Genomic DNA, 23,227 nt, shown 5'->3' on the forward strand with positions numbered 1-23,227 from the left:
CTTGGATGGAAGTGAGAGCTGGACCATAAAGAAGGCTGATTGCCGAAGAATGGATGCTTTTGAATTATGGTGCTGGAGGAGACTCTGGAGAGTCCCATGGACTGCAAGAAGATCAAAGGCATCCATTCTTAAGGAAATTAGCCCCCTCCCTCCCTTGCTCAGCAGAACTAAAAATAATTTAACCAACCACACCCAGCCATCTCCCTCACACATATCCTGGTGGGGCACTTTTATAAAGTTACCACTGGTTTCCTGCTCTTCCTCCAAGGAGCTGAGCAGTGTGTGTTTCTCTTTTCTATCCACACCGCTCTGTGCTGGGCTGCGAGCAACCGGTTCCATGGCTTAGGGGGAGATCTGAGCCTTGGGTTGCTGAGTCAGTATTCTGACCACGACACCAGACGGGGACAGACATTCTGAAGGAAATCAGCCCTGAGTGCTCACTGGAAGGACAGATCGTGAAGCTGAGGCTCCAATACTTTGGCCACCTCATGAGAAGAGAAGACTCCCTGGAAAAGATCCTGATGTTGGGAAAGATGGAGGGCACAAGGAGAAGGGGACGACAGAGGACGAGATGGTTGGACGGTGTTCTCAAAGCTACAAACATGAGTCTGACCAAACTGCGGGAGGCAGTGGAAGACAGGAGTGCCTGGCGTGCTCTGGTCCAGGGGGGCATGAAGAGTTGGACATGACTAAACGACTAAACAACAAATATTCCTTGGGGCAGCGACCAGCTTCTTTGCTTAAGCTGTATATTCAAGCCCCACTCATTGGCAACCACACTATATGTGCAACAGCAACTGTAGCTGTAGCAGCAGCAGCAGCAGCAGCAGCAGCAAAAAGGTGTGATTACTCTGGGTATTGGGCAAGGAATGTGACACTGAATTTAAAACAACAGAATTATAGAGTTGGAAGGGACTCAGAGGATCCTAGTAGCTCAACCCCCAGCAATGAAGGAATCACAGCTAATTTTATAGCACACCTGGAGCTCTGTGTCCTGTTCTGGGCACCCTGGTTTAAGAAGGATATTGACAAGCTGTGTGCAGAGGAGAGTGACCAAGAGGAACAAGGGTCTGGAAACCAAGCCTGATGAGGAACAGTTGAAAAAGCTGGGCATGTTTAGCCTGTAAAAGATAAGACTGAGACAGAAAAGCTGTCTTCAAATATCTCAAGGGCTGTCACATGGCTATAATAATTTATTTGTACCCCACCCATCTGACTGGGTCACCCCAGCCACTCTGGGGGGCTTCCGGCACATATAAAAACACAGTATGTGCTGGAGGAGGGAACAAGCTTATTTTCTACTGTTTCAGAGGCTAGGACCGAAAGCAATGGCTTCAGGTTGCAAGAAAGGAGATTCTGACTAAATTTCTGATGGTAAGAGCCGTTCAGCAGTGGAATGGACTCCCTCAGAAGGTGGCGGAAGCAGAGGTTGGATGCTGTCATGGCTGCTTTTGCTGAGATTTCTGCCTTGCAGCGGGTTGGACTAGATGACCCGCAGGGGTCCCGTTCCGACTTTATGATTCTTTGGTCTGAGAGGAGGGATGGTGAGAGAGAGAGAGAGAGAGAGAGAGAGAGAAATGGCAAAGTCTCGGGGTCCAGACTTGGGCGGCAGCCACGGCGCTCCCTGGGCGACCTTGGGCCGGCCGCAGCCCAGCCTACCTGGCAGGGTTGTTGTGAGGGCAAATTGAGAGCGGCCCGGGGGAGGAATGGAGCTGGGGGGGGCGAGGGGGATACGCAGATGCCTCTGAGGAAGGGGAGAGGATTTTGTCTGTCAGGGGAAGGAAATGCAAAAGGGATAAGGTGCTACCATTGATAATAAAATAAATAAAATAAAATAAAATAGGAGTTTAACCTAAGAAGCGAGTGGAGGTTAAACCGAGCATTAAGTGGCAAAGGCTGAGGTCCCCTGAGATTATATTTAATTAAGAAAAATGACAATGATGCTGTTCATGATGTGGCAACAGCAATAATAGTATTAATAGTAATAATACTACCGGCGGTTAGGATGCTGCCCCTCCCCCTCCGGAGCCCCCCAACCTCCGCCCCACACCCCTCCCCCCACATAGGCCCCTCCCACCGCCGCCGTGGGGCAGCAAGCCCCGCCCTCACCTCCTCCACGTCGCGGTCCAGGGGGCCCCCAACCTCCACTTCCACCACCGCCGCCATCTTGCCCCCTCTCCCTCCCTCCAGCGCCGCGGCCAGGTGGCCCGCTGGCTTCCGCCGGAGCCCGCCAATCGCCGCTCACTGCCGGTTCCCGCTCGGCCAATCGCCCGGCGCGCGAGCCGCCGCCGGAGGGGCCGATTGGAGGAGGCGGGTCCGGGGGGCGGGTCCGAGCTGGCCAAAGGCGCCTGTCAAAGCGGGCGAGGGAGCGTCCGACATGTGGCAGCTTCGTAGGCGGGCGCAAAAAGTCCTGTCTGGCCGACAAGGCGCTCAGGGACCGAGTCCCGGCAGGCTGCGTTTTCACAGGCATTTTCTGGCAACCGCCGCAACAGACTTCACGGGATGGCCGGGTACTTTCTACGTTTCTTACGCCAGCAGGAAATTGAGGGACGCTCCCTGGCGTCTGCCCCGCCCCTTAAATCCAGCTGCGCGCGGCGCTTTCGAGGCCGGCGGGAGGAAGGACTACGGTTCCCAGCATGCTTTGCGGCCTCTCCTGTCAGAGCTCCTTGTTTTAAAAAAATAAGGAACAAATTTAGCGTCGTGATTCGAAACGACGTTGGCTCTGCCATGTAGTAGAAAGCATTTATTTATTTATTTTAAAAACTTTTTTTAAAAAAAACCAGTCCGTTAACGATCGACCTCGGTGACGTCACGAGGAGAGACGAGCAGCCAGCCAATCAGCGTCGAGGGTCAAGGGGCGGGCAGTATTGGCGGGAGATTGAGAAACCCCGGGAAACTAAGGAAGGCGCTCCCGGGATCCCTGGGGCGGGGAGAGAGATCTCTCTCAGGTACCTCATTTGCATATGTTAATTCCCGGGTCCCGCGGGTGCTGAGAGAAGCCCCCTCGGGAAGAGAAAGAGGTAAGGGCTGCAATCCCGGCTGTATATTTCTACTTTCTGTATGTATTAGTTTTTGTCGTTTAGTTTTGGTTATTGTTTTTTCTGGTCTTGTCTCCCCCCCCTTTTTTTTAAGTGCTATTTTATTTATCTGAGATCCCTAAATATTTTTACTATGCACTTTGTAACATTTATCTTAGTCTAATAATGATGATAATTTATTATTTATACCCCGCCCACCTGGCTGGGTTTCCCCAGCCACTCTGGGCGGCTTCCAACAGAATATTAAAATACAATAGTCTATTAAACATTAAAAGCTTCCCTAAAGAGGGCTGCCTTCAGATGTCTTCTTAAAGTCTGGTAGTTATTTTTTTCTCTTTGATATCTGGTGGGAGGGCGTTCCACAGGGTAGGCGCCACCACCAAGAAGGCCCTCTGCCTGGTTCCCTGTAACTTGGCTTCTCGCAGCGAGAATGTAATGTATATGTAATGTAAGATCAATTTATCCTTTTTAAGTTTGCTGTGTAAAATTATTTGGGGGGAAATCATTCACTCATTTTGTTTTGTTTTGTTTTGTCTGCTGGGGGCAGGGCTTTCCTGTGAGTCAGGAACCAGATATATAAAGCTCTTCCTCCTCCCTCCGCTCAGACACCCCCCTTGCGAAGAGGATGAAGAGGATGTTTTCAGCCACAGGTAGGGAGCCAGCCTCCTCCGCTGCCTCTGCCAAGGCTTTTTAGCCACACTCTCTGCAGCCTCAGTGGCGCCATCTGCGCCCACACAGACGTGCCCCTTCAGTGGCACCGAAAAAAGGGAGGAAGCAGCTGAGGGTCCAAGGGGAACTTTCCCTCTTGCTTGAAGTGTAACTCTGTACAGCTCAAACCGAGGCTGCGCACCTTCAAAGCCCAACTTCCCTGAAGAATCCTGGGAACTCTGGTTTGCAAAGGGTGCTGGGAACTGTAGTTCTGTGAGGGAAACCAAGCCTTGTGAGGAACAGTTGAGGGAGCTGGGGATGCTGAGCCCGGAATGGAAGAGACGGAGAGGAGGCAGGGGAGCCATCTTCAAACGCCTTCCAGGGGGAAGATGGAGCAAGCTAGATTTCTGCTGCTCTGGAGGGAAGGATCTGAACCAAGGGATCCAAATGGCAAGGAAGGAGATTCCGACTCAGCAGCAGGAAGCAACTTCTGACAGGAAGAGATGTTCAACAGTGGGAGGTGGGATTCTTGAGCTGTTCATTCCTGCTGATCCTCCAAGCGTCCTTATTTTCCAGGGACGACCCTGATTTAGAGAAGCCGTCCCGGTTTCTGATTTGATCCCAAAATGTCCCGCTTTTCCTTAGGACATCCCTATTTTCATTGGCGGAATGCCGGAGCTCTTCAGACACCCCCCTTGCGCAGAGGATGTGCAGTGGACGCTCAGGTTGCAAACGTGATCCGGGCGGGATGCACGTTCGTAACCCGCAGTGTTTGCAACCCACGTCTGCGGATGCGTAGGTTGCTATTCGGCACTTCTGCACATGCGCAAAGCACGATTTAGCTCTTCTGCACATGCGTGACCGCCGAAACTCGTAACCCGTTCTGGTACTCCTGGGTTTCGGCAGTCCGCAACCCCCCCAAAAAAGCAACCTGAAGCGTCTGTAACCCAAGGTATGACTGTATTTAGTGCAGTTATTACATTGTTATTGTGCCTCCTCGTTTAATCCCCGCCACAACCGCCCTGCGAGGTAGGACAGGGCCGAGAGAAGGCCATGGTCTTCTTCCCAATCCACCCGCCACAGGGTTGCAGGCATTGAGCTCTGTGGCCGAGAGGGAGGGGAGGATTTGGGCGCCCCCCCCTCCCAGGTTGGGGGTGAATTGTGGCTGGGCTGCGTCCTCACCTACGGAACAGAAGTGAAGGCCCCGGGCATCTTATCCCGAGGGAGCAAGAAGCGGAAAAGAAAAAAAAGAAACCCATCTCTCTTCCCCCCAAACCAGGTGGGACTCACGATGGGAAAGCGCCATAAGCGGAAATGAAAACCTGAGCAAATGAGGGTGACTCACTGAATCCTTGGAAATGGCTCCAGTCAAAATCAAATACGTTGTGTCTTTCACATTTCAGGTAACATCCATGTTCTTTTAAATTAAGGGAAATAGGGAGTTACAAAACCAGCTGAGCTCAAAACATCTAGTATATTAGTAGGCAAACGGCTATTTAAAAGTAGTAAAAAGCTTTAAACATTGATTTAAAAAAACAAACAAACCACCAGTTAATATCATGTCACTAACTCATCATATAACTGGCTCTTTTTGTGTTCCAAATGGTAACCAGTTGATTTTATTATTTTACTAGCAGTGCAATGGGGAGCTTAGACCCAGAGTCTCACCACTATTAGTTCTTGCCCTCTTCTGACTCTAGGACCTTCTGGCATATGCATTTTCAAATTAAGGACTATAAACTTGCAGTAAAAGAGATCTGAGCATCTTGAGATGCCAATTCCAGTGCCAAATAGTGGACTGTGCAGTTCTGCAGCAATCTAGTGGGTGCAGAGGGATAAATACCGCCCTGAGAATATACAAATGTAAGAGTCGTGTGCTGTGCTTCTCAGTTGTTCCTTCTCGCTCCTTTTCTGGGGCAGGATCCCAAGTCCCCGGTGGAGAACCTGCTGCTTGAAGAAGGGGTTCGGCCCTGGCTCAGCTCTCCCCAGGACCGGAGCAGGCAACTGAAAGCAGAGCTGCAGCTGGAACACGCAAGCCGCATTGGCTACATTGATGTGGGTAAGCATGTGGGAGGAGGTAGCAAAGGAATTCCCTCTCTGGGAACAAAAGGGATAGAGAAGTTTTTATCCCTCTCTCATAACACTGGAACTTGTTGAAATCCAACAAACTGAATGTTGAGAGATTCAGCAAACATTAAAGTACGTTTCCGAGCACAATTCAAAGTGTTGGTGTTGACCTTGAAAGCCCTAAACGACCTCGGTCCAGTATATCTGAAGGAGCGTCTCCACCCCCATTTTTCTGCCCGGACACTGAGGTACAGCACCGAGGGCCTTCTGGCGGTTCCCTCATTGCAAGAAGCGAAGTTACAGGGAACCAGGCAGAGGGCCTTCTCGGTGGTGGCGCCCGTCCTGTGGAACGCCCTCCCAACAGATGTCAAAGAGAACAACAACTACCAGACTTTTAGAAGACATCTGAAGGCAGCCCTGTTTAGCGAAGCTTTTAATGTTTGATGCATTACTGTATTTTAATATTTTGCTTGAAGCCACTAGTCAGCAGTGCTTCTGAATGCCAAAAGTTGGGAACCACAGGAGGGGAGGGTGTGGCTCTCATGCTTGTATCCTGCTTGCAGCTTTCACATCATGGGCATCTGCTTGGCCCCTGTGAGAAAAAGATGCTGGACTAGAAAGGCCACTGGCTTGATCCAGAAGGCCCTTCTTGTGTTCTTAAGGGCTGATGCTGTAACTGCGAGGCAGGGTTAGAAGCACAGAGCAAGTGACACACTGCTTTAAATTTAAAATATGTTAAGACAGCATGTTCTTCAATGAGATGTTGGCATTCTGAGCAAATGTATTGCAGTGTAGGTTTGTGTTCAGGTGATGGCTGGGGAGCTGAGTCCATGGCTCTTCAAAACAGTTTTAAGTTTTAATTTATATACAGTGGTGCTTCGCAAGACGAAAAGAATCCGTTCCGGGAGTCTTTTCGTCTTGCGGTTTTTTCGTCTTGCGAAGCAAGCCCATTGACGGAGTAGCGCTATTAGCGCTATTGGCTAAAAAAGGGCTAAAAACGGCTTTTTTGGGGGGGGATTAGCGGTTTTGCTGCTAAAATGCTTTTAGCAGCTTAGCGATTCAGAATAAGGGGTTTTGGAGCAAAAAAAAAATTCGATTTTTTTCGTCATTTTTCATCTTGCGAAGCAAGCCCATAGGGAAATTCGTCTTGCGAAGCGCCTCTGCAGACGGAAAACCCTTTCGTCTTGCGGGTTTTCCGTCTTGCGAGGCATTCGTCTTGCGGGGCACCACTGTATTTTGTAACTGTTGCTATATCTGTATTGGGACGCAGGTGGTGCTGTGGGTTAAACCACAAAGCCTAGGACTTGCCAATCGGAAGGTCGGTGGTTCGAATCCCTGCGACGGGGTGATCTCCCGTTGTTCGGTCCCTGCTCCTGCCAACCTAGGAGTTCAAAAGCACGTCAAAGTGCAAGTAGATAAATAGGTGGGAAGGTAAACAGCATTTCCGTGCACTGCTCTGGTTTGCCAGAATAAATTCTCCAGCGGGAAGGTAAACAGCATTTCCGTGCACTGCTCTGGTTTGCCAGAAGCGGCTTAGTCATGCTGGCCACATGACCCGGAAGCAGTACGCCGGCTCCCTCGGCCAGTAAAGCGAGATGAGCGCCTCAACCCCAGAGTCGGCCACGACTGGACCTAATGTTCAGGGGTCCCTTTACCTTTATATCTGTATTGCCCCTGTTATACCTGATTGCAAATTCAAATGTATCCCTATTGTGTTTTATGACTTCCTTGATATTGTTTGTGGGCTGGAACTGGTCTGTGACCGAAATAATAAATTTAAAAAGTGAAAAATTAATAAATGGAAAAAACAAAAGGAGCAGGAGACTAGGGCAGGCTGCAGGGCTCTGAGTCTGAATGTTTGTGAACCCCATATGAGTGCCCTGCAACTCAACTAAATTGAGGGGGAAAGCCAGGCAGCGCCAGCAGGAGACAACTTTCGGACGTTTGATAGTCAAAGTGCAAGTTCTTTGGTGCAGAGCTTGATGTTCTGTTTGTGCTCTTCAGGGAACTGTGGCTCTGCCTTCCTTCAGATAGACGTGGGGCGATCCTCCTGGCCTCTAGACCAGAGCTACCTCACTCTGTTGCCCACCACAGCCTTGATGATGCCCGCTGATGCAAAGCTGGATAAAAATCGTTCTGCAGTCCGGATGTTTAAAGAAGGTAAGAAGGTGGGCACTCTTCAGCTCCCTGGAGCCCCCTGAGGACTGTAAATGGCCTGGATTGTATTTGCTCAGCATCTCCCTCTCTGTGCCCCACAGGAGACTTCCTGGCTTCAGCTCTAAATGAGAAGTGGGACCGTGTCAGACTCACTTGCAGCCAGCCCTTCAACAAGCGCACACAGTTTGGTCTCTCCTTCATCCGAATCCGGACTCCACAGGACGTAGACGACAGCAAGCCAGGCCCAGTCTCTGTTCCTAGTCAGGTACAGATCCATGCCTCATGGGTAGCTATTCTGCAATTTTACGCAAGCATGGGGGCCAAAATCCAGCAAGTAAAGAATATTGTTCACAAACCGGGTATTAAGCTAGTGAAGTTGTTTGTGTATATAAATAAATAAAATACTAAAACAAAATAAAGTGTGCACAAGCTCCCCATGTGTTTATTTTTTTCAAATTAAAATACAGCGGTGCCTCTGGTTAAGAACCTAATTCGTTCCAGAGGTCTGTTCTGAACCTGAAACTGTTCTTAACCTGAAGCACCACTTTAGCTAATGCGGCCTCCCGCTGCCGCCGCGCCGCTGTTGCGCGATTTCTGTTCTCATCCTGAAGCAAAGTTCTTAACCCGAGGTACTATTTCTGGGTTAGCGGAGTCTGTAACCTGAAGCGAATGTAACCTGAGGTACCACTGTAATTGGGAGGCTGCCAATTCTGCTGTTTGTCTGCTCAAAAGCCACTCTCTCCCCTAGGAAGTCCATAAAATTATCCATGGAGGAAGTGAATAGAGAAAATACTAGAACTAGAACTTTTCGACATCCGGTGAAGCTGAAGATTCAGGGCAGATGAAAGAAAGTGTTTTACGCATCGCATAGTTGAATTGCGGCACTCGTTCGCAGGAGGCAGTGATTGCCACCTGCCTAGATGGCTTCAAAGATGGTTAGACCAATTCATGGGGTGTAAAGCTCTCAATGGCTACTAGCCATGGTATGTTCCACTTCTACTGCCAGTGGCAGCAAGGCTTCTAAATACCAGTTGCTGGGAATTTCAGGAGCTGAGAGTCCTGTAGTGCTCAGGTCCTGCTTGCCGGGTTCCCACAGGGATCTGGTTACGAGAAGAGGATGCTGGGCTTTGGCCTGATCCAGCAGGTGGTTCTTATGTTCCCTGCAATATGAAACCACTCGAGGGATTTTTGAAGGTCTACTGTTCCTAGCAGCCACCATTGTTCAGAAGCACAGCGACCTTCTACCTTGCTTTGCCTGCCAGACGCTGGCCCTGCTTGTGAACATCCCTGAGGCCTTTGATTGGCAGGATACTGAGCCAGGTGGGCTGTTGTTCTAGCCCAGAATGGCCATTCTTATACTGATGAGCAAAATCTGTTGTTGTTTTTTTTTGTATTTGAGCTGAGCTATAGAAGCGGGGGACAAAAGGAGTTTGTCTAGTACCTTACACAGGACTTCCTCAGTTTGCTAATTATTGATCTCTCAAATGTTACCTCTCTCCTTTCTTTCTGTTTGTTGCCCACAGGCTCCTTCCAATTCCAGCAGCAGCCCATGGCTCTCCAATGCAGCCTTCTGCAGGACTTTCTTCCCAGAGGCGCCATCGTAAGTACCTGTGTGTGTGCATCCATTGCTCGCACCCACCCACCTCTGGCACAGGTCCCCCAGAAGGATGGACAGAAGGCAATGCAGGCCTTAGCCTGAAAAAATGTTAGTTTGAAACTTCTGGAGGTCTTCAGGATAAGGCTGGACTGTCATGAGTAATAATAATAATAATAATAATAATAATAATAATAATAATAATAATAAAATTTATTTATATCCCGCCCTCCTCAGCCGAAGCTGGGCTCAGGGCGGCTAACAACACTAAAATAGTGCAACATTATAAAACATTATAAAAAATTAATTAAGATCAAATTCAAAATTGATGGCAACCATAAACTAAAGTTTTGTAAAGATTGCCAAAGGAGGGAGTCAGGCTGCACCCTGACCAAAGGCCTGGAGTGTGCTTTGTGTGCAATACATTCCATTTTTGGACGGGGCAGGTTGGAGCAATAGAGAACAGACAGTCCTTTTCCGGTTTCTGACTCTGTTCTTCTAGTTCTTCTGCTCTGTTGGTAGCAGCATTGCTTGCAGTAGCTGGAGTCTTGGTTCTACAGTAGCCTCTTGAGGAAGCAGCTGTTGGGTTTCTCTCTGCAGGAGCACTGAGCAGGAAGCGGCGCTGAAAAGCCGGCTGCAGCAGCTGGACCCAGCCTCCAGCCCTGGCACCTGTATGAGCCGCCCGGCCAGGATGGTACTGCAGGGGGCCTGTGCCCGCAAAAGAGCCTTCCCCCTGGTGCCTGGCCCCACCCCTCCTTCTGCAGAGAGCAAAGAAGACGGGCAGAGCCAGCAGGAAGCTCAGGAGCCAGTTGTGTCGCGTGAGTATTGGGGGTGCGGAGGGGGGGGGTGGAGAGATGGGGACACTTCTGTCTGCTGAGAAGCTACCTCTCCAAGCTCCAACATGGGGGCAGATCCACAAGGGGCAATTCAAACTATGTTTGATGTGTTGAGCTGGTCTTGTGAATATTCCAGCCTGTGTCAGAGAGAGCGGCTTGAGTACATTGGGATAAAAAGGTAAAGGTAAAGGTACCCCTGCCCGTACGGGCCAGTCTTGACAGACTCTAGGGTTGTGCGCCCATCTCACTCAAGAGGCCAAGGGCCAGCACTGTCCGGAGACACTTCCGGGTCACGTGGCCAGCGTGACATTGCTGCTCCGGCGAGCCAGAGCCGCACACGGAAACGCCATTTACCTTCCCGCTAGTAAGCGGTCCCTATTTATCTACTTGCACCCGAGAGTGCTTTTGAACTGCTAGGTTGGCAGGCGCTGGGACCGAACAACGGGAGCGCACCCCGCCGCGGGGATTCGAACCGCTGACCTTTCGATCGGCAAGCCCTAGGCGCTGAGGCTTTAACCCACAGCGCCACCCACGTCCCTTAGTCCCACATTGGGATAGTGCCTGACAAAATCTTAAAACCTTGCACTGACTAAGCCAGATTCCTTTTTCATTTCATTTCATTTTTTATTTGTATGCCTCCTTTCCACAGTTATAAAACAATGCTCAAGGCCGCTTACACCATGACCTTTAATGCCCTAAACAGCTTCAAAGGCCCAGTATACCTGAAGGAGCATCTCCACCTCCATCATTCTGCCCGGACACTGAGGTCCAGCTCTGAGGGACTTCTGGTGGTTCCCTCCCTGCGGGAAGTGAGGTTACAGGGAACCAAGCAGAGGGCCTTCTCGGTGGTGGCACCCGCCCTGTGGAACGCCCTCCCATCAGGTGTCAAAGAGAAAAATAACTATCAAACTTTTAGAAGACATCTAAAGGCAGCCCTGTTTAGGGAAACTTTTAATGTTTAATAGGTTATTGTATTTTAGTGTTTTGTTGGAAGCCACCCAGAGTGGCTGGGGGGACCCATCCAGATGGGCGGGGTATAAATAATAAAGATTTACATAATTACAAAAATCATAAACAATAAATAAACCACATAAAAATGCACAACCAAATGGGAAACCATTTCCACATAAATCAACATCTAAAACTAAGAATACAGTACAGCGTTAATATCACAGTTTAAAATGACATAGGTAAAAAATAACAGCAATTTAAACAAAAACAAAACAAAACGGAGCCCTCTCTGCCCAGAAGCAGCAGCGGCAGCAGTCCTTTATAGAGCCCATCGGGTGTAGAGCCCTGGGCAAGGTGTTGAGTGGCAGGACTGGGGCCCTCAGGCACTGAGCAGGGGCGTCCTGATGGATCTGTGCTGCTGATTGGGTTTTTTTTCCTGGATCCTTAGTTGCGTCTAGAGGTGCAGGTGGCTTTGGTGGCAAAGAGTGCATTCTACCAGATTAGGCGTGTGGCCCAACTATGACCCTCTCTGGACAGGGATAGCTTGACTTCAGTTATCAGATGCGCAGCCTCGGAGTCATTTTGGACTCACCGCTGTCCATGGAGGCGCAGGTCAATTCTGTGTCCAGGGCAGCTTTCTACCAGCTCCATCTGGTACGCAGGATGAGACCCTCCCTGCCTGCAGACTGTCTCTCCAGAGTGGTTATCTCTCGCTTGAACTACTCCAATGTGCTCTATGTGGGGCTACCTTTGGAGGGGACCCGGAAACTACAACTAATTCAGAACGCGGCAGCTAGACTAGTGACTGGGAGCGGCTGCCCAGACCACATAACACCAGTCCTAAAAGACCTACATTGGCTCCCAGTACATTTCCAAGCACAATTCAAAGTGTTGGTGCTGACCTTTCACACTCTAAACGGCCTCAAAGGCCCAGTAGACCTGTAGGAGCGTCTCCGCCCTCATCGTTCGGCCTGGACACTGAGGTCCACTGCTGAGGGCCTTCTGGCGGTTCCCTCACTGCGAGAAGCCAAGTTGCAGGGAACCAGGCAGAGGGCCTTCTTGGTGGTGGCGCCTGCCCTGTGGGACACCCTCCCACCAGATGCCAAGGAAATAAGTAGCTATCTGACTTTTACAAGACATGTGAAGGCAGCCCTGTTTAGGGAAGTTTTTAATGACAGATGTTTTAGTATGTTCTGATGCCACCCAGAGTGGGTAGGGTGGTGGTGGTAATAATAATAATAATAATAATAATAATAATAATAATAATAATAATAATTATCAATCAATCATCAATGCTCTGGGCACCTCAAGACTGGACTATTGTGATGTGCTTTATGTGGGGCTGCCTTTGAAACTGGTTTGGAAGCATCACTTGGTGCCTAAGCCACTGAAGAGAACTATAGATCTCCCTCACAGCCTACTAAGAGCCACTAGAGGGAGGAAGAGAACCATTCTAGAGTCTCTGGCCAGTCACTTCTTCCCTGCTGTCTTCTAGCTGCAGAGTAGATCAGCAATCTACTCTGATGAAAATAATTTAGACTGTTTAACTTGGAAGGATAAAAAGGGAGGAGGGGGACCAATAGCATTCTCCAAACAGGATGGCATGTATGAAGTTATTCTGTTTTCTTTTTTTTTTTTTTATAAATTTTTTTATTGCGTTTCTTTCCATAATTTTATAGGTTTATAAACAAATAAAGTAGTTACAAGAAACAAATTTTCTCTTTTTTAACAACAAAAACAAAATAAAACTTGGACTTCCCCACCCCTTCCGATTCTGCGTTCTTTGCATTAACAATGTCAGCATTTTGTTACCTTATTTCATACCTTGTTGTAACTTTCGAATGTTATGTATCCAAATACAATATATTATATCTCAATTTCAATACCTTTAAAATAAACATAACATATTCAATTTAAATTGTCTCCTTTTCTCTTTTGTCACTAATTTTACCATTTACTTAATCATATTCGCAGAAGCTTAACGTTTCCTAATCATGCACTTTCTTAGGATTCATACAGCTTATAATATTTTTTCAGATAATCTTTAAATTTTCCCCAGTCCTCCTCAATTGTTTCTTTATCCAAATCTCGGATTCTGCCGGTCAGTTCAGCTATCTCCATGTAGTCCATCAACTGCGTCTGCCAGTCCTCCAGCGTGGGCAAATCTTGTGTCTTCCAACTCTTTGCAATGAGTATTCTTGCTGCTGTGCTAGCGTACATAAACAAAGTTCTATCTTTCTTTGACATTTTCTGGTCCACCATGCCCAACAGGAAGGCCTCTGGTTTCTTAGGAAAGGTATACCTAAATACCTTTTTCAATTCATTATAAATCATTTCCCAGAAGGCCTTCACTTTTGGGCAGGTCCACCAGAGATGGAAGAAAGTCCCCTCTGCTTCCTTACACTTCCAACATTTGTTGTCAGACAGGTGATGCATCTTGGCTAGCCTGACTGGGGTCATGTACCACCGGTATATCATTTTCATAATGTTTTCCTTCAAGGCACTAGATGCCGTGAATTTCATTCCGGTGTTCCATAACCTTTCCCAGTCTTCAAACATAATATTATGTCCAACATCCTGTGCCCATTTTATCATAGCAGATTTAACTGTCTCATCCTGTGTGTTCCACATAAGCAGCAAGTTATACATTCTAGATAAAATCTTGGTCTTTGGTTCTAACAATTCTGTCTCTAGTTTCGATTTCCCCTCCTGGAAACCAACCTTTTTATCCATTTTAAAAACCTCTTGAATTTGAGCATAATGTAACCAATCTCGCACCTTGTTTTTTAATTTGTCCTGGCTCTGCAACTTCCAACCGTCTCCAATTTTTTCAATTAATTCCCAATATTTCGGCCAATAGGCCTCCATATTGGGTCTTTTTCGAGCTTTGGCCTCCACCGGTGATAGCCACCTCGGTGTTTTACTCTCTAATAAGTCTTTATATTTCATCCAGACTGCAAAAATCGCTTTTCTGACAATATGGCTTTTAAACAATTTGTGAACTTTAACCTTGTCATACCATAGATATGCATGCCAACCAAATGCATTATCAAAACCTTCCAGATCTAGGACGTCGGTGTTTTCTAGCAAAAACCAATCTTTCAGCCAGCAGAAGGCTGCAGCTTCATAGTACAACCTCAAATCCGGCAGGGCAAACCCCCCTCTTTCTTTTGAATCAGTTAATATTTTATACTTTATTCGGGGCTTTTTGCCCTGCCAGACAAACTTAGATATATCCTTCTGCCATTTTCCAAAACATTCCTCTCTGTCCACGATCTGTAGGGTTTGAAACAAGAATAACATTTTCGGCAATACATTCATTTTAATTGCTGCAATCCTTCCCAACAAGGAAAGTTTCAATCTTGACCAAATTTCTAAATCCTTCTTTACTTCCAACCAGCATTTTTCATAATTGTCCTTAAATAAATTCAAATTTTTGGAAGACAAATAGATCCCTAGGTATTTCACTTTCTTTACCACATTTAATTCTGTTTCTCTCTGAAACCCCTCTGTTTCTGTAAGTGTCAAATTCTTGGTCAAAACCTTGGTTTTTTGTTTGTTCAACTTAAACCCCGCCACCTGACCAAACTCAGATATAAGTTCAAGAACTCTTTTTGTACTGGATTCTGGCTCCTGCAATGTCAAAACTAGGTCATCTGCAAAAGCTTTAAGTTTATATTGTTTCACTCCGACCTCTATCCCTTGTACCAGCCGGTCCTCCCTTATCATGTTCAATAGCACCTCCAGGACTGAAATGAATAAAAGAGGGGATAGAGGGCACCCTTGTCGTGTCCCTTTTTCAATTTTGAACTCCTCCGTCACCACATTGTTCACTATTAATTTGGCCTTTTGCTCTGAATAAATTGCTCGTAACCCATTTTCAAACCCCCGCCCCACTCCCATCCCTTCCAAGTTTTTCTTCATGAACATCCAAGATATATTGTCAAATGCTTTCTCCGCATCAACAAAAATTAACACCGCCCTTGTGTTCCTGTTAGTTTGTAAAAGTTCCAAAATATCGATGATGTTTCTGGTATTCTCATATAAATGTCTACCAGGGAGAAAGCCTGCTTGGTCTTTGTGAATTACTTCAATTAAAACTTTTTTAAGTCTACTTGCCAAAATGTCTGCAAATATTTTGTAATCCACATTCAGGAGTGAGATGGGGCGGTAGTTCTTGAGTTGAGTCTTTTCAGATTCTATCTTAGGTATCAATGTGATGAACGCTTCTTTCCACGTTTCTGGTGCCCTCTTCCCATCCATGATCTGGTTGCATACCTCCAACAAGGGTTGTGTTAAATAGTCTTTCAAAGTCTTGTAGTATTTGGAGGTAAGCCCATCCGGGCCTGGAGATTTGCCTAATTGCATGTTCTGAATGGCACTTTCAATTTCCTGGGTGGTTATTGTAGAGTTCAAGATTGATCTTTTATCTTGAGTTATTTTTGGTAGTCCATTTGTCTTTAAAAAATGATCTATCTCTGATTCTTTCTGAGGCCCCTGTACATAAAGTTCTTTAAAATATCTGTGGAAGCACTTCCTAATTTCCTCTGGTTTCTGCACCGTTCTTCCTTCGATCTCTAGATTTGTAACTGTATTCAACTTTTGTCTTTTTTTCAGCTGCCAAGCTAGCAGCTTTCCACATTTATTTGCTGATTCAAAGGATCTTTGCTTCATCTGTTTTATTTTCCATTCAATCTCCTGATTAATCAATTTTGAATATTCTGCTTGATGGAATTTAATTTCTCTCAACAGATCCTTTGACTTTGGTTTAGTTCTCAATTTTTTCTCTCCTTGATGTATTTTCTCCAGTATTTTATCTTTCTTTCCATTCCAGAGCTTCTTCTTAATTGTATTCTGTTGTATCAGAAACCCCCTCATGACAGCTTTGCTTGCGTCCCAGATCGTTCTTTTTTCTACTGTAGTATTCAAATTTATCTCAAAATAGTCCTTTAATGTTTTTTGGGCCTTTTTCACAATCTCTTGATCTCTTAAAAGAGTGTCATTCATTCTCCATCTGAAGGAACCGGTTTGAGTAAGTCTGAGATCTAATTTCAGAGCGTTGTGGTCGGAGCATGTTTTTGGGCAGATTTCCACCTTTTTAGTCTTGGGTGCCAGCCCCCTGGAGGTCCAGATTTGGTCGATCCTTGACCAGGACAGGTGGGCCTCAGAGAAGAAAGTTCCTTCTTTACCTAGGGGGTTCTTTGTCCTCCATATATCAATCAAATCCAGATTGTCAGTCATTTCAAAAAAAGTTTTAGGCAGTCTGCCGTCTGATGTTAGATTTTGGTTATAAGACTTATCCATATGTGTAGACACCACTCCATTCATGTCTCCCATCATTATGATGTTAGCATAGTCCAGATAGTCCAGCAGCGTCTCATGCAGCTTCTTGAAAAATTCTGATTTCCCGTCGTTTGGAGCATAAATTCCTAGTATCAATATTTTTTCTCCTTGGGTCTGGATTTCAATTGCCAGAATTCTTCCATATTCATCTTTGAATAAAAATTTAGGTATCAGGCTCTCCTTAGCATAAATCACCACTCCTCTTTTCTTTACCTTGTCTGAGGAAATAAACTCTTGGCCTAGTCTTTTGTTGACCAAAACTTTCCTGTGGAGCCTGGTCACATGGGTTTCTTGTAAACAAATAATATCCAATTGTTCTTTCTTCAATATATGAAACAGTTTCCTTCTTTTCTCCGGGGAATTTCCGCCATTTATATTCCAACTGAGTAGCTGCAGAGACATCCTGAACTATTCTGTTACACCTAGAGCGGTGTATCTTCTTTTTCCTCTAATTCCGAGGGTTTAGGCGTCCCTCCGCCTGCTGGCAGAGTGGGTCCTGGTTTAAGTATAGGCCAAAGGGCTGCTGCTTCTTTTTGGAGATCTTCTCCGTGGTCGTGCTGGAACTTTTGTAGATCCTCTGGTGATCTTATTTTAACCTTCTTCTGTTTGTAAGTAAATGATAGTCCTTGTGGGAACTCCCACCTATAAGGGATTGAGTTAAGTCTCAACAACTTAGCCAATTCTGAATAGGTGGCTCTCAGATCCAATAGCTGTTTAGGAATATCTCGGTAGATTTCCACCCTTTTCTCTTGTATCTCAATTGAGTTTTTGAAGTGTAGGCCTAATATTTTGTCTCTCTCCTCTCTTGATCTCAAAGCTATTAGACAGTCTCTAGATCTATCTTTTCTTACCAATCTTCCCAGTCGAAAAGCCGATACTATTTTAAAATCACTTTCTTCTTTTAAGCCCCAGAACTTTGAAAATTCTGTTGTCAAAAATCCAATCAAATCTTCTTGTTCGATTTCTGGGACCGCCCTAAGCCTAAGATTAGTCTCCCGGTTTTTCAGTTCCACCAAAGAGAGATAGGTTTGTTGGTCCCCTATCTGTTTATGCAGAGGCTTGACTTCTGCTTTAACTTCCTCAACCTCTTTTTTAGCTGATGTTGCAATTTCAACGGCTTCCCCTGCCAATTTACGGTTCTCTTCCGTTGCTCCTTGCAATTTTTCAATTGCTTGGGTGTGTTGGGAAACCTGATCTGTCAATTTCTGGATCGAGGATGTAGCTTGGTCAATTTTTGTTGATTGGTTATCAATTTTTTGATTTAATGTTGACAATTGTTCCAAAACTTGTTTCAGTGCTGCCTCTGCTCCTCCTGATGCCATATCTTCCTCTTCAGATTTTTCAGGCTTTTCACTTTCTACTTTTTGTGTTGCAAGCACAGCAGGCACTGATAGTCTACGTCCCTGAGTTAAAGTTGTTTGCAAAAGCTGTGCCTGCTTTTTTGCTTTTTCTTTTTCCTTAGCTTCCTTAGCTTTGGCTGCTCTTGTCTTTCCTGTACCACTCATCAGTCAATGTTCAAGGTCAGATGTTGTAATCCCGTGGGAAAGACAAGTCCAAATTTATAAACAGTCTGGAGAAAGAAAGTAAGCAAAAAAACTTTTCCCAGGCCTTTGTTATCCAATGTCCTCTAGGGGGAGTGCCACCAAAAGTTAGTAAGAAGAAGGTAACTTTTCCGCCATTAAAGTTTCCGTTTTCAAAAACAATTTTAAAAGCAAGTTAGTTCCAAAACACTAAGAAAAAAGTCCTGCAGAGCACTTTAAAACGTTTAACAATGTTCCAACAAGGTGCCTGCAATTGTATCCACTCAAACTAAGTAAGCCCAAAAGTTGCACTTCAGTTACAAAAGTATCTGGAAGTTTGTAACAGTTCCGCAGTCAAGCAACTTCACCCGGCCACCCGAAGATTTGGGGTTAGAGTCTTCCCTCGCCCCATGGGGGACCGCTCCAAGTCCAGTTTAAACTGTATTTTTTCTTCCTTTAAGAATAGAATTTCAAGTGTGCACGAAAGTCCCACTTTAAAGCCTTAAAGCTTCCCTGTTCACAGCGCTTTCCGCTCTTTAAACAGTCTGCTTTGATCTTATAAGCAGTGCCGGAAGACGGGCTTCCTCTTTCTCGTCTCCCGGTTTCAGCCAAATTTCTTCAAGTTATTGTAACAAATCTTAAGTCCTTACTCACGGGTTTGCTGTTTCAGAGTAGTATTTTTTGGAAGAAAGGTCAGCGCTCATCCGTGACAGCCGCGCGGCTTCGCCTCCGCAGAAAGAGCGATGAACTCACAGCACCGCTCCCCCTCCTTCACTCCGGAGCCCCTTACGGGGTCCCTTCCGCGAATTTGGGGTCGCTCCAGGTGCCCGCCGAGTCCCACGGCCACGGACTCTCTCTGTCCGTGGTTTTTCTTGATGGGTTGCCGCTGCGCCGTAGCGAAACAACCCTTTTCTGCGGTGCCCCTCTTCAGAGCTCGAAGAGGTCCGCCATCACGGTTTCGCGCCGCCTCCGGAAGTGAAGTTATTCTGTTTTCATCCTCACAGTAACCCTGTATGGGTTGGTCTGTCGACAAAACAAGATGTGATGCAGGTGGCCTGTGAATTGCACCTTCCACTAAAACAGTGCTGTAGCCCTGAGCATACTCCCCCCCCCCCCGTTCCCCCACCCAGTGACTGCTGGGTTGAGATCTTGCTTGTGAGTCTCTGGCTCAGTCCCCTGAGACTCTCCTCATTGGCACAAAACACATCCAATGGCTTTTTTGGACTGTGGCGATTTTAATTATTTGTTAAAAAAATATTTGTATCTATATCAAAGTTATTTACAGAAATAAAAACCAGGCAGAGGGCCTTCTCGGTGGTGGCGCCCGCCCTGTGGAACGCCCTCCCATCAGATGTCAAGGAAATAAACAACCATATGACTTTTAGAAAACATCTGAAAGCAGCCCTGTTTAGGGAAGTTTTTAATGTTTGATGTTTTATTGTGTTTTTAATATTCTGTTGGGAGCCGCTCAGAGTGGCTGGGGAAACCTAGCCAGATGGTGTAGAAATAAATTGTTGTTGTTAGAACATAAAACCAATAAAAAGTTGACAACTTTTGAGCTCTGGTCTCCTCAGCTGGTCCCCCCCTCTGCCTACTATGTGTGACAGTGGATGTCTGCTTGGGGTACAGACACTGGCGGACGAAGGCGGGGGCTCGCCGCTCACCCCTCCCAAAGCGCGCCATGCCCCTGGATGTACACCGCTCCTGGTACCAGAGCAGGTAGCTCTGCCACTGGGTACAGTATGGCAGAATAATAATAATAATAATAATAATAATAATAAATGTATATCCCACCCATCTGGCTGGGTTTCCCCAGCCACTGTGGAATAAGGGTTTTCATCAGTGGGTGGACAGTCCTACCTTGTGGAGGAGGGTTTGGGCAAGATCCCCTCCTTGGTGATCCTTTGTTTCCATCTCTCTGTGTGGGATCTCATTTGCTGTGGAGCAGTCAGCCCCAAAGGAGAGTCTTACCAGACACACCAGCCCTGCATGACTAATGTTGCTGACTTGGTTCATCTTGCAGGGCCCAAGCGGGAATCGTCTGCCAGAAGAGGGGGCACGAAAACGAGTCGAAGACGGGCGTCATGCAGCAACCTGACGAGGTGATTTGGCCGTGTGGGGAATTTCCTTCCAGTTCAGTCCCAGTCAGCTGCCCTTCGGATGCAGCTCAGGGTTCAAGGTGGTGGTTTCCCAGAGCAAATCTGTGGCCATCTCTGCATCCTGCAGCTTCCGTTAACCCAGCAGAAAAAGATAATGTTTCAGGACTCCTAAAGGGTGTGATACTGGCAGAATGACCTGAATGCAGCTGTTATAATGTGGGAAATTAATGCAGTCTGATTTGTTACCTCCCTGAAAATAGAAGACAAAGTACAGTCATACCTTGGAATTAATACGCTTCAGCTTAAATATTTTCGGGTTGCGTTCCACGGTGACCCGGAAGTAACGGAGCACGTTACTTCCAGGTTTTGCCGCTCGCGCATGCGCAGACGCTCAAAATGATGTAACGTGCATGCACAGAAGCAGCAAAACGCGACCCGCAGATGCACTGTCGCGTCTTGCATTCCGTTCGGGATGCGAACAGGGCTCCGGAAGAGATCACTGTATACTCAAAGGGAAAATACCACCATGCATAGTAGTCGTTTTGAATAAATAGTGTATGTGTGCTGAGCTGTGTGTGGTATAAAGGGAGACTTTAAAAGGGACGTGGGTGGTGCTGTGGTCTAAATCACAGAGCCTAGGGCTTGCCGATCAGAAGGTCGGCGGTTCAAATCCCTGCGACGGGGTGAGCTCCTGCTGTTCGGTTCCTTCTCCTGCCAACCTAGCAGTTTGAAAGCACATCAAAGTGCAAGTAGATAAATAGGAACCGCTCTGGCGGGAAGGTAAACGGCATTTCCATGCACTGCTCTGGTTCACCAGAAGCAGCTTAGTCATGCTGGCCACATGACCCGGAAGCTGTCTGCGGACAAACGCCGGCTTCCTCAGCCTATAGAGCGAGATGACCACGCAACCCCAGAGTTGTCTGCGACTGGACGTAATGGTCAGGGGTACCTTTACCTTTAAAAAAAAGGGGGGGAGACTTTAAAATCTTTTAAATGAGCAACAACCTTCTCCACAGGTCTGCAGCAGCTTCTTCTGTCAAGCGTAGGGGTAATTCTCGAAGGGAGAGAAGAGCTGCAGGCCAGCAGGGAAGACTGAGGAACATGGAATGTGAAGATGAGGAAGAGGAAGAGGAAGAGAGATGGCCTAGAAAGAGAGCGGTGGGGTTGGGTGTGTGCCCCATCTGTGCAGGTGAGTAATAGAATGGAAAGAATAGCTAAAAGAGCAAACATGACGAGGACTCGGGGCTTGAAAAAGCATGTCGCTAGTAACAGATGGCAAATTCAAATAAGCCGCCTGCCAGGACCGGTGCAACCATTGGGCAGAGGGAGGCAGCTGCCTCAGATGAGAGGAGCTGATGGGCGGTAGCAGTACCACCTCCTTGGCTGTTCCCCTCTGTTAGAGGGCAGAAGCAGAGGTGAACGACACCCCCTAAACTAGCCGGCAGTCCTCAGGTGTGCTGGGGGATACTGCTGTCCTGTTGTCACCTTCTGAACATGGAAGGGGTGGCACCATCTTGTCCTTTGCCTCTGGCAGCAAAATGTCTTGGGCCAGCTCTGCTATCTGCACACAATCGCTGAGTAGCAATTTATTTTTCAACGATGCTTTCTTTGTGTTTGTTTGCGTGATGTTTCCCGTCTTTGATTTGCAACACGTGGCACTATTTGGCGGGGAGAAATTGTTGGGAGAAGATAGCGTTTTGTTTGCACCCTGCTGATTGGGGGAGAGAGCGCGTTGTTTGCACCACGCTAAAGGGATTGGCCTCGTATTTGCAACGTGCAGGAGGGTTGCACGTAATGGTGTCGCAGTAGTATTCTAACCTCAACTGGCAATCTCAGAGTGGATTGTGGCCAGAGACAGAGGTGGGAGAGAAGGGAGGTTCTAGCTTCTGATGGCTCTTGTCAGACCCTGTTGCTTCCTTCCACAGGCCATTTCCCTAGCAATCTCTTACCGGCTCATGCCTCCAGCTGTGGAGAAGAGGATTTTGAAGTGAGCTCTTCCTCCTCGTCTCCATCGTCGTGGGAAGAGCTTGTTGCAGACCGCGTCCATTGCCCCATCTGCCAGTTCAGTTTCCCCGCTGCTGAGATAGAGAGACACGCTAGCAACTGCGGGGAGCCGACTGAGGCCCTGGTGAATGGGCCCTCCTGGCTTTGGGCAGAACAGGGCGAGTAGATTGGGTGCAATCTACTTCAGTCTCACGTTTGGTGATCAGCTGGGATCAGGATGTCGCCAGAACAAGGAGCCCACAAAGGACACACGGTGCTGCCACAGGGTTGGAAGTGAGACTAACGAGAAGAGAGTAAGGACTCCAGTAATCGGGGTGAGGAACGTGTTATTGAGTTGCAGTGCCATCACATCTTACTCTCCCTCTGGTCTGATTCTTCTCACCAACATCCGCACACGCCAGAGCGCTGGGGCTCATCCTGACTTGTTGCTGTAGTTCACAGCCAAGACTGTCAGAAAGATTCCTCGGAAAGGCTCACCTTCTCCTCTCCCGCAAAGAAGCTGAGGGGCAGGCACTGCGCAGCCCATACTGGTCTCTTTTCCGTACAGACCAGCAGCACGAAAAACGAAGACTGAATTAAATGTTTGCAAGGCTTGCCAAACTCCAAACTCCTGTCCCCCTGGCTGGGGCTCCTGGGAGCCCTAAGTTCTGCAACATGTGGAGGCCGCAGGTTCAGGACCATTTGGACCAAGGGGTCCGTTCTAGGAATGTGCCGGTGACAATCTTTGTTGTTAAAAAATGGGGTTTTTTCTGAAAAGTTGTGTTGTGTGTCACTGAATGAACCGATTGTCCTTTTTTTGAATTTCCCTCCGCACATTCATAGGCACCAACGTTTCACAGCAAACCGCTGTCCTGCACTACAATTTAGTGGGGAGCTTCATGCTTCTGTTGTTGCAGAAATGCCCCACTGTGATGGTATCTTAGTGAGCCACTGCTATTATTTGTGAGCGACCTTTTTAAAAGGAAAGAAA

At 47.2% G+C, this 23,227-nt stretch overlaps 3 protein-coding genes across 9 annotated transcripts in view; 2 read left to right on the top strand and 1 right to left on the bottom strand.

Annotated features, from left to right (window-relative positions):
* Nucleotides 1-2,203, bottom strand: part of RNF121 (ring finger protein 121) — a 175,900-nt gene extending 173,697 nt beyond the window's left edge. For 2 of the 4 annotated variants that reach the window (XM_083436707.1, XM_083436706.1), the window contains exon 1: nucleotides 980-1,129. In XM_083436707.1, the coding sequence (XP_083292833.1) occupies nucleotides 980-1,114 (135 nt within the window). In that variant the 5' untranslated portion in view covers nucleotides 1,115-1,129. Of the gene's footprint in view, nucleotides 1-979; nucleotides 1,130-2,109 lie in introns of those variants that run through there. The other 2 variants (XM_083436708.1, XM_083436711.1) reach the window with 1 other exon arrangement.
* The window catches only part of LOC310676834 (tigger transposable element-derived protein 1-like), a gene marked incomplete at its 3' end in the record, with an annotated part of 1,439,559 nt that overhangs the window by 706,203 nt on the left and 710,129 nt on the right, over nucleotides 1-23,227 (top strand). The window lies entirely within an intron of this gene.
* On the top strand, nucleotides 2,264-23,055 carry XNDC1N (XRCC1 N-terminal domain containing 1, N-terminal like). 4 transcript variants are annotated; one of them, XM_083436635.1, is made up of 11 exons: nucleotides 2,264-3,020; nucleotides 3,586-3,688; nucleotides 4,966-5,089; nucleotides 5,607-5,745; nucleotides 7,758-7,913; nucleotides 8,012-8,175; nucleotides 9,434-9,510; nucleotides 10,105-10,322; nucleotides 20,178-20,256; nucleotides 21,270-21,442; nucleotides 22,179-23,055. In XM_083436635.1, the coding sequence occupies exons 3-11, from the start codon at nucleotides 5,045-5,047 to the stop codon at nucleotides 22,421-22,423; spliced, it is 1,296 nt and encodes a 431-aa protein (XP_083292761.1). In that variant the 5' UTR covers nucleotides 2,264-3,020; nucleotides 3,586-3,688; nucleotides 4,966-5,044; the 3' UTR covers nucleotides 22,424-23,055. The 4 variants fall into 4 exon arrangements, with proteins under 4 accessions (XP_083292761.1, XP_083292762.1, XP_083292763.1 ...); XM_083436636.1 differs by having other exon boundaries at nucleotides 3,644-3,688; XM_083436637.1 differs by having other exon boundaries at nucleotides 2,264-2,977.

The sequence above is a fragment of the Podarcis tiliguerta genome (assembly GCF_965153285.1).
Source record: "Podarcis tiliguerta genome assembly, chromosome: 4".
NCBI lineage: Eukaryota > Metazoa > Chordata > Lepidosauria > Squamata > Lacertidae > Podarcis > Podarcis tiliguerta.

What these genes read in the sequence shown, in the direction of transcription:
- XNDC1N (XM_083436635.1), top strand. Translation starts at nt 5,045, where the DNA reads ATGGCTCCAGTCAAAATCAAATACGTTGTGTCTTTCACATTTCAG. An exon ending in TTCTTCCCAGAGGCGCCATC is followed by an intron (nt 9,511 to 10,104) that starts GTAAGTACCTGT and finishes TTCTCTCTGCAG; the next exon opens with GAGCACTGAGCAGGAAGCGG. An exon ending in TGTGTGCCCCATCTGTGCAG is followed by an intron (nt 21,443 to 22,178) that starts GTGAGTAATAGA and finishes TTCCTTCCACAG; the next exon opens with GCCATTTCCCTAGCAATCTC.